Below are 10,601 nucleotides of genomic sequence, written 5' to 3' on the forward strand. Positions count from 1 at the left end.
GGGGGACCAGCGCAAACCTGATCTACCCTTGTCCTCTTATCTCTGCAGAGCCCTTCCTCTCGTCTATGGTAACTACAGATTCTCACCCTTCATAACATACATACATACATACAAGCACATGAACCAATCCAAGGGAAGCCTAAAAGAACCTGCTAAATAAGAACTACGGCATCTTTCACTAAAACCAAATCAAACTAACCCTCTAAATCCCATGCAGAAATAGGGTCTGGGGGTAGGATGTACGGAGGAGACCTTGCCACTCAAGGGGTAGAGAGGTTGATTCTGAGAAGACACGGGCTCGCAAAACAAAAATCTAAGGGAACACTCGAGCAGGCTACAGGTAAGAGTGTTTGCAAAGAAGCAACGAGTAAAGTTAACAGAAAATGCATCAGTGAAGAATGAGTGGGAAATAGGTTAAACAAACAAGAAAATATGGAGAGTGGAATAAAAAACCTTCACATGAGTGCTTGGAAAGGCAGATGTTCGCAGAGTTTCTTGGGTCTCATCCACCTTTTTGCGTTTAGGTATACTCAGTATGAAAGCTGCTTGATCAGCTGTAGCAGCTATAGATGTAATCCTGTAACCATATTCCCATCGACGGTGTATTCCTTCACTCGGGTACAGAAAATCAAGTTCTACAACCTGGGATCATCATTGCAACATTTATCATAAGTATATGGTGCCTTTAGATGCACTCACTAATTCATGAGATTAGAAGTTTGACAAGGGGAACTCTTGCTTTAATCGGAAAAATGATATCCGTCCGAAATTAGATGTTCATAATGAAAAAGGCACACGTTTTTAGAAAAAATGTATAATTATTACACTTTTTAATCCACTAAATGACAATTTTTACCCTAGATAGCAGAGAGAGTAATGAGTTTCTCCACCCATAATTAAGGGTGGAATTGGAAAATAGGCACTTACTCTTGAAAGTGGACACTTCTTTTGGGATAAACTAAAATAGAAATGTTGACAATTATTTTGGGACGGAGGGAGTAAAAGTGTGGCACTGCAATCATACCTGTTCAGCGTATCCAGAATTTCTGGACATCACAACACCCCAGCGACTGCCAGCTGTCGTCATAGAAGTGACATGAAAACCTTCTTTCCACTTTTTGCTGATCCACTTGAATGGAAATGACTCGCTCACTTTATAGGACTGTTGGATGTAAGGTGTTCCTGAGATAAACACGAAAGACGAAAAACAGGTATTCATTGAGTTTTCAGTAAGGAACATGACATTATGATTGTGGAAGAACATAATATCATATTTTTAGTTGATACCACAGTTAGATTGGAGCTGTGATCATCCACGGGGGAGTTATAAATGTTGATATGATGAATACAATGCCTTAAGTTTGGTAACTCAACTTCTCAAATAAAGATGAACATACTCACTAATGTGTCATAGAAGTACCAGTAGCACAAGCATGAGAAAGTTACAGCATGTGAACTACAATTAAAAGATCCATGGAGCTTGCGGTTGTCACCAGGGCACAATTTACAACCTAGGGGACATTTACTGATATAGATTGGGTAACCGCTAAAAAGAGTAAGAGTGCGGTCTAGGTAACCGCTGACTGGAAATGGTTTTTTTACCAAGTGCCTGGGTAACTGAAGCATTGACCGAGTCCAAAGGCAACCCCTTCCTTACTAAGTCAGCGTCTCGGTCACCATATTTGTGGGTCACAGTGTGTTGGTAAACAAAATCCCTTCTTACCAGGCTCTTACCCAGTGAGACATGGTCAACAGGTAGTAAACAGCCCCTTTAGCCCAAACCTACAACTGATTTAGAAAAAGCCATTGGAAACTGTCCAGATATCCCTTCTGTTTGGGCCAACTGCTTTGAGGACCACTAGTTGTAATCCAATGCTCTAATAATTTGGTATGGACAGGGCGTCAAGTACCTAGAGATGTTTCTATCGAAATGTTATTGTTTACACTTGACCAGCTTTTCAGAACTTTATCCTCTCTCTCTCTCTCTCTCTCTCTCTCTCCCCCTTCATCGCACTTTTCACAAGCCGAGGGTTTTCAAGAATACAGCCGCTCTACACTTGGGGGTAGAGATTATCTTACACTCCCCAGACCCCACCTCCAGGGTGGGACATACTGGGTTTGTTTGGTTTGGTTTAATTGGTTTAGGGTACTTTCTCCTTAATTTGGAAGAAAAGTAATGAACATGGTCCAAACAGGATCAGCTACCATCATCCTGTATGTACATGAAACTGAATTCTCACTCATAGGAAGCTATAGTCCATGCAGGTCTATAACGGGCCATCTAAGTAGGGTCTTTCTTTGCAATAATGTTTCTATAAGAGGGTAAACTCTAGTACGATCAGCACCAGTTAACGAAATACTGATTGGTTTATATTTAGATATAATGAGTTGAAAATACGTAGATCATGTTTTAAACTTTTAGATGTATGATAAACCAAATGTAACCAAATGGGACTTCGGAGACCATGTGGAATCAAAAGATTCAAAACATAAACCGTCCTTAATTTCTCCTGCATGTCCGCATGGATATTCCAATAAGTGGCATTGTATATTCCAAGGTTTGTTAGACTATAAGTGGTTTTCAAGGGTGATGCAACGGTGTTCAATAAGTCTCAGGGGATGGGAAAGTTATAAACCATTAATGATGGTTCAATCTGCAACATCAACTCAGCACACAGTTCAAGAAAATAATGCTATTGGTCAAATGTCAAAATGGCTTCAATAACAATAAAATATGCCAAGCTTATGGACCAAAAACAATTCATTAAAATTCTGGAACAACAACAAATACCATAATGGTAAAGTTAACCTGAAATTTTGGCAAAACTGAAAACAATGTAATTAACATGGGACATCACAAAATGGGAACGTTTACGGACTGGAGGGAGTACAAAGAAGTATATATGGATATGTAAGCAATTAAATACACATCAGATAAGACGTTCTCTAACCTTTTGACATAACAACCAAAGAGCTTCCGTTGGCAGCACCAGCAATTGAGGTGATGTAAAAATTCTTCTCCCACTGTTCCATGATCCAATCCTGAGGAGCATTATAAATTTTTATTGGTTATTAAATTATTGATCTGACACAAAAACAGCTACCAGAATTAGGAACACTAGAAAAACCTTGTGGAGAAAGACGGATGATAGTTCATAAACTTGTGCAAAGAAACCAGTTCCTGCATCCATGATTAGGGCCCAAAGATTTGAAGCCGACGCCACACAGCTGATGTATAAACCATCTTCATTTCCCTTCTCTACATGCTGGCGAAGTCTTGAGTCAGCAACATTGTAGTGATATCTGTGCAAATGAAGTAAAATCTTTGCTTATGGGCTCATTATATTAACTGGTAAACCAAATTGTCAACTCTTATTCAAGCTGACTCAAACAAGTTCACATTTTTCACCCACAGCCGAGTGGTGGTCAGCTTGTGCAGAATAAAGTGAACATCAATCTTCAAATCTCACTCATGTAAATCAAATTAATTAGTAAGAATGCTTCAAGAATTTTGGTGAAACAAATAACATTACCATCTTTGACTTTTCAACAAGTATAATGCAGCAAGCAAGTTCATAGAAAACCTATCCCTAGAGAATTAAGATGTGGTTCCAATTATGGATTTAACTGCATCAGGAATCAAGTGCACAAACTGAAATAGAAAAGAAAACAAACTGAAATTGCCACATGCAGCACGTGTCATTAGCAGAGAAAATATAAAAGGCAACATATATTGGTGTGGTAATATGTCAAAATATGATCATTACTCCTGAACTCAAAAACATTGTACAGAAGGGGAATGTGATCCAGAAGCTAAATATAAGTGCATCTACATCTAAGAGACTATACAAGTATTTAGGATTATAAAAAAGTAACAATTTTTAAAGTCAATATGAAGCCAAAGATTGGTTCCTTTTCTTTATCAATGTGAGATGATATTGTATTTCTTTGTCAAGTATCGAAGTATAAGCTCATTCATCTTCACCCATAAAAATCAATGCATTTATTTATTCAGCATACCCTCAAACAAGTTGAATTTCTCAATGATCAACCGACTATTATAAATTATTAATCTACACTGTAGAAACTTTTTGCAAGAAAAATGTTAATTTTGAAAGGGCAAAAATCTATAAGCAGCAAATATCCACATGTAATATATTTTCTCCCATACGGATGTATTAAGCCATTTGTGGCTACAAGACTGCAGGTACTTACTTAACAAATTAACCACTTGATGAGATAGGTAAACTTTCTGATATCGAAAGAATCAAAGATACATAAGTCACAACTGGTTGATGCAGGCACATGTAACACAACTTAAGGTGCGTCCAGCAACTACTTTTGCCTTAACATCAATCCGCTCATGAGTGCAATGCAATTTTATCATGAACATCTCACATGCCAACTATCTCTTAATTTTAAATGGAAGTAATAGTTGTCACAAGGCCATGGCAAATTATGTCAATAGCCAGGCCACCATGTCGACATGGCAGCCCCATTCTTGTCCATATGGCAATAAGTCGTTCACTATGTGTTAATTACATGTATATACATTACATTAAAATTTTATATGATACCATCATTTGAACATCATATATAATATGTTTAACATTAAACTACCAGATACAGTAACAAACTAATAAACAAATTAATGAAATTGACCACTTACTAGTCCTTACTCATGATCAAGTAAAATACTAGATAGCAAATAAAAACTAACAGCAAAAATAAAAACTGATTAATAAAGTAATTAATTAATAAAATCAATGAACTAATAGAACTAATACGGTGATACTAATTCAAAAAATTATATTCGATCATTCTCGACGAGAAGTGTGATATGTAAATGAATAGGCAAGAAATAGATTCATCATGCCACTAGAATAGATTCAAGAAGGCAAAAATTGATTAATACTTTCTTCAGGTATCTTGACTGGGATGATGTTTTCTGTATAAAGATTATTATTGCTTATTTTGATGATCCTCGATATATAAGGAGCTCAGGGACTCGCTAAATATGAGAGTAGATAACGGAATTCAATTGTCAGGAATGAATGGTACTAACTAATAAACTAAATATCTAACAAAGTAATAAACCAATTAATAAGTAAAACACACACACAAAAAACAAATTTGGTCTAGTGTTATTTTAGCGCTGTGTTGGCAGTTTTATGTGCTACCAGATTATCTTGTTGCTCAGGCATTTAGGGTGCGTTTATTACGCAGACGGGACCAGTCACCTGACAGGACAGGACTCGTTGGGATGGAGCTGGATTGGACGAGAGTGAGATGGGTGGGTGAAAGAATTGTGGAAAGTTTTAGGGTTTTAATTTAGAATTAAGTAATTTACCAATCTTGTCTCGTCTCTCTGGTTTTTGTTCCACCTATTTGGTGGGACAAAAAATGCATTGCTGTCCCACTCAGTCCCTGTTGTAGCCCAGTCTGTTGCCGGACCAAACGTGGGATAACAGGCTTCTTTTCTATCATGCCCTGTCCTCACCCAGATACCAAACGCATTAAGTGACTAAAAGGCCAGAAGTCAAATAGATAATAAAAAAATAACTAAATTACTAAAGTAACAATAGCATTAACAAGAAAGAGAAAACAAGCAGTCCCAAAGAAAAAGAAGCATTACAAACTCAAAGCAGAAATATGCAAAACAGAAGAAGTTACGAGGTTATGATCAGTCCCCTTGAACGAACAATCAGGTTAGGGTTTTAGATCATTAGAAATCAGGATGAAAGCAATCAATTTTGGGTTTTCAAATAAATTGGTAATTGATAATATCATTGACAGATTTTTTGGGTTAAGTTTGTTTTTTGGGAGGTAAATTAGAGTTCATAAGGTGAGTGGAAACCTTGATGCACTTTTACCATCACCATAACACCATGGTGATGCTGTAACAACAGTATGGAAACATGATCCTTAGGCATAAGTGAGTTATGCCATCCGTTAAAGGAGATTCACATGCAATACCTATATATATATATATATATATATATATATATATATTCATCAAGACATGGGAAGGTGTTCTTTCCTTGGAAACTAAAACCTGAATTTGAAGATCAGACTTTGGGTAGCATGGATAAGATGATGCCATAAGAAAGGGGAAAACTGTATACCGACTTCTTTCTTTAATTTCTTTATTGACGTTAATTTTATTAGAAGATTGTGGTTACCTTTTAAGAAGAGTCCTCAGTGTATGTATGCTCTTCAACTTAAAGACTCGCATGATAACTACAGAGCATAGGCCTCCTAAGAGCACAGTAAAGATATAGATACATCATTCTGAAGCTACAAGAACTCTACTAAGAGTTCCTGGGTTTTGACCCTAGAAACTATTTACTTGTACAGCAATTTGATCCTCAAATATACAACACTGATTGGTTTCAGTAGCAGAAAACACCTATATGATTGATACACATACAGCATGAAATGCAAGTGTAGTTTACCAACCCACCTTTGCTTCATCGGGCGACGTGCATTGTAAACTGATATCCATTGTGTAGCAGGACTACCTAGTCGACCTTTCTTTTTTGGTTGTTCATCTTCTTCCAAATTTATAAGCAATCTACCCCGCTTCTGTCCAACCTGGTAAAACAAAACCACGTCATGAGGTAAATATCTTATGCTCATAAAAAGAAATATTTAAGGTCATCAAAAGGAAAGAACCTTGAGGGCGCCGTCAATCCTGATTGGTCTCAATGATGTGACTGGTTCAATAAGGGTTTCAAAGAAAGAGATGAGCTTAGCATATTTTGGTTCCTCATCAAATTTCATACTTGTAACCTCTTCAAGGAATTCTTTGAATGGAGGAGGACAAAAGCAACACATCAGCTCAGGTGAGGTAGCCATTTTCTTTTTACAAACAAGGAAACTCTTGTTGTCTCCCTGTAACATTAAAAATAATAGTAAATTAGTAATTGTTAAACGAATCGCCTATCAACTTCTTAGGTTTGACCAAAATTGAAAGGAAGTAAAGGTTAAGTGAAAAGATAACAAATAATTAATACAATGTGGTTAAAAGAGCCAACTGACCTGGTAGCCTTGCCATGGTAACCTTCCCCTTAAGAGAAATATTAATGTGTATGCCAGTGACTCGAGGTCATCCCTTCTACTACCGGTACGACCTAGATGTGCATGTACACTTGCATACCTTATTGTACCTCTGTCAAAATAAGTTCATCAATACAAACCCTTGCTAATTGCTATTCTATCTGAGGGAAGGGAACACGAGACTCAGACCATGGATGGTCATAGATGTAAGAAAAAGGCTCTAGCACAAAGCATATGTTCATTAAAAACAAGCTATATTAATACATTCAGAATCCACAAACCTGAAAATATCTGGCCGTTGATCATATTCAACATGCAAATTGGCTGATTCTTTCCATTTTGATGCTGAAGAAACAAGGCATTATGTATTAATGACCCTAATTAAACTCAATATAAAGAAAATAATATAGATTGGATTAAAGGATATCATAATGCATGTCATGGCACAGTTCAGTGAACACATTCCAACAATGTCCTAACGCTCAATGAAAAGAATTTACAGAATTCATGTCGTCGTTAAGAAAAGCATACCCAAACCAAGATCAATAAGATATAGCTTCTTCTCATCAACTGATCCAGGTTGACCAAGTAGAAAATTTTCTGGTTTCACGTCTCCATGCACAAACCTTAACATAAGACCAAGTTAGTTACATTAATCAAGATGTAACCTTATGCTTCAACAAGTAAGATCTTGGAAAGCTAACTATGCAACGCAGACAAGCCTTACCCCTTTGAATGAAGCTTTTCAAGAATTGATATTGCCTCGACAGCAATGCAAGCCGCCATATTTGGTGACATACTGCAAAAGGAATTAATTAATAGCCAGGAAAATATTTTAGGCAGTACCATGGCAATATAAATTTTATTGTCTACGATCAACGTCTGTGGATGAGAGGAAAATTATGAAGAGAGTTGTCTTACGATTGGCCTAAAGAATTCCAAACATCCCAAAGACTGGGTCCAAGCATGTCCATGACCTGAAATTGGTTCAGAACTTTTGTCATGCTACAGCATTGAAAAATTAAGCTGACAATAAAATGAGCAGCTACGACGTCCAGGTCATAAAAGAGAAAAGTTTCAAGCCAAAACTCACCAGAATGTAAAAATCACCTTGCCGGCCCTTGTAGTGAACCCATGGAATCCCATAGCATCCGTTCAATGTGCTTTTTGCATTAAAGGTCCAAAAGTTAGATCATAGATACAGTAACATGAAGTACTCCTACAAAAGGGGTGTGTGCATCTAGACAACTAACATTTGCTACATACCCGTACACTTGCCACTCGTAGGGAGGGCCATAGTTGCAACCTTTACTATTACGGTGCTCAAACTTCAATGCTACCTATAAAAGGAGTCAAAAGATAAAAACTATAGTGAGACATAATGAGCTACCATGAACCATCAGCGCATGTATCTTGTGAACATACCTCAATTGCATCTGGGCCTGTTCTACCAGTGCCACCAGTCACCCTCCTACCAACATAAACTTGCCCAAAACCACCCTTACCCAACTTCCTTTCCGTCTTATACGTAGGAGAATTACCCACTTGTACCTGCATCAAAGCAAAAAGTAAACTTCAGTTTAGGAGTTTTCTATGCAGAAAACAAGCAAACAACACATAACTCATACAATAAGAAATAAGTTAGCTGTGGAATAAATTGTAGCTAGTTATGCACTGTTGCCACTTGCCAATGCGATATTATTGTAGTGTATCTCATAGTAACCTGACTGTGACGACCCTAAAATACAAATAATGCAGAAAAGAGCAATCAAACAAGCACAAATATACCTTCTCAGGTACAGGAGTTGTATTTCCTTCTTCTTCCACTCCCATTATTTTGTCAGCACTTCCACCTTCCATAGCAACGAGTTTATCTGCAACACCGTTAACAATAGGTTCTACAACTCCAACAGCAGCTGTGTTAGGAACAATCTCACAAGGTGGCTCCGGGTCTAAATCAATCAACCTAATGCCTCTGCCTCTACCAGCAGCACTTGGTCTCACCGGTATTGCCGCTGAAGGCCCTTTGGTGTCAGCTGCAGCATTACCCCTTCCTCTTCCTCCACCGGTTTTCCTTCTGGTTCTGATTTGTGTAGGTGCAATAATATTTTCAGGTTGAGCGGCAGGCTGAATATCTCCAAGCCGTTTTGATCTACGTGGTCCACTCCGCAGTTGTGGCATCGTCACCCATGCAAATTACATCCAACTCATTTCCCCCAAGCAGCCCCTTTAAGCCTCTGACTAACTATAAAAAGAAACTAAAAGAAGGCACGATAAGAAACAAATTATAATCCAGAACAATAGATAAATTCCCTTTCTTAATGCATGAAATATTGCATCCTCCATATAAAAAGAAACAGAAATTTGCTAGAAATTAGAATGAATGAAAAGTTGCTTCCTTAGAAAGCAAACCATGTCAGAAAGAGTACTATTTTTAGCAAAAATACCAAGTAGATGTTTATACAAATTCTACACTCAATGGTTTGAGGTTCTGATTCTTTTGGGACAGAAATCTACTCCAAAGCAATAGTGATCAACAGCATACAAGATATACATCCATCACATTTCAAATCAACCATATTAAAAGTTAAACACCTTTCTTTATCAGGTGTACAATACTACAATTACACAGAGAATCAAATTTATTTACTCTAAGAATGCAAACCAAATCATTCCACAACAGCGAAAAAGGAATAATCAAGAATTCAAAATCAGAAGAAAAAAAATACGATATCTATGTGGGGGAAAAACAAAATCAGACGGTCTGAAGACAAATAACTCAAAAAACTAGTTTCTCCGATCATCAAACAGCATCGACACTCAAACATTCCCCAACCATCATAAGGATTAAACCACAACCACTTCCGAAAAAACCAAAAGAAAAACGCAGATAGATCGTACCTCGGGAACTGCAAAATCTAGATGATCGGCGACAAATGCTTGATCATTCAACACACGAAAACCTAATTTCACGAGTCGATCGGCTCTCGGATCTTTTCAGTTTACCTCTTCGTCCCCTACCTCTTCGTCCCCTTTATCTAAACAAATTTGAACAAAAAAAAGGTGCAACAAAAATCAGAAAAACAGGTTGATTTAGGGATTTTTAGGAATGATGGGAAGAGAAACTGACGATCAATTTAGGCGAAGAGAGATTCGAGATGAGAGCACGTAAATTTTGCGATGTATTTTTGTGATTCTTGCGGCTATCGGTGTGTTTCTCCCTCTATCCCTTATGCATACGTATACTTTTATGTATATATATATACACACACTCACTCTGCTCTCCCCTCTCTCCCCCCCTCTCCAAATGCTTTTATTTTATTTTCCTTTTTAACATTCTCATGAAACTGGAAAGTAGACAACATGGAGCATGCAACACATGTGCCTCTAAATGCTCAAATATTGTTTTTTCCTCTAAATTTTATTTGTATTTTTGTATCAAGATTTTATTATTTGGTTTTCATGTTGGTATAATATATTTTGAGAAAATAATAATATTTTTATTTTTAAATAAAATATAAATTTAAAAATACTATAAAATT

At 37.1% G+C, this 10,601-nt stretch overlaps 1 protein-coding gene across 2 annotated transcripts in view; it reads right to left on the reverse strand.

The window, feature by feature from the left end:
• Nucleotides 1–10,359, reverse strand: part of LOC112501515 (casein kinase 1-like protein HD16) — a 10,996-nt gene extending 637 nt beyond the window's left edge. For both annotated transcript variants that reach the window (XM_025105170.1, XM_025105169.1), the window contains exons 1-17: nt 10,190–10,359; nt 9,961–10,097; nt 8,848–9,317; nt 8,485–8,610; nt 8,326–8,399; nt 8,153–8,222; nt 7,981–8,036; nt 7,787–7,858; nt 7,591–7,685; nt 7,341–7,404; nt 7,042–7,171; nt 6,676–6,894; nt 6,464–6,594; nt 3,129–3,303; nt 2,952–3,042; nt 1,025–1,182; nt 454–642 (exon numbers count right to left, since the gene is read on the reverse strand). In XM_025105170.1, the coding sequence (XP_024960938.1) occupies nt 454–642; nt 1,025–1,182; nt 2,952–3,042; nt 3,129–3,303; nt 6,464–6,594; nt 6,676–6,894; nt 7,042–7,171; nt 7,341–7,404; nt 7,591–7,685; nt 7,787–7,858; nt 7,981–8,036; nt 8,153–8,222; nt 8,326–8,399; nt 8,485–8,610; nt 8,848–9,240 (2,043 nt within the window). In that variant the 5' untranslated portion in view covers nt 9,241–9,317; nt 9,961–10,097; nt 10,190–10,359. The remainder of the gene's footprint in view (nt 1–453; nt 643–1,024; nt 1,183–2,951; nt 3,043–3,128; nt 3,304–6,463; nt 6,595–6,675; nt 6,895–7,041; nt 7,172–7,340; nt 7,405–7,590; nt 7,686–7,786; nt 7,859–7,980; nt 8,037–8,152; nt 8,223–8,325; nt 8,400–8,484; nt 8,611–8,847; nt 9,318–9,960; nt 10,098–10,189) is intronic.
• Between the last annotated feature and the right edge of the window lie 242 nt (nt 10,360–10,601).

The sequence above is a fragment of the Cynara cardunculus genome, unplaced genomic scaffold (assembly GCF_001531365.2).
Source record: "Cynara cardunculus var. scolymus isolate 2C unplaced genomic scaffold, CcrdV1 Un_Scaffold_196, whole genome shotgun sequence".
Classification (NCBI taxonomy): domain Eukaryota; kingdom Viridiplantae; phylum Streptophyta; class Magnoliopsida; order Asterales; family Asteraceae; genus Cynara; species Cynara cardunculus.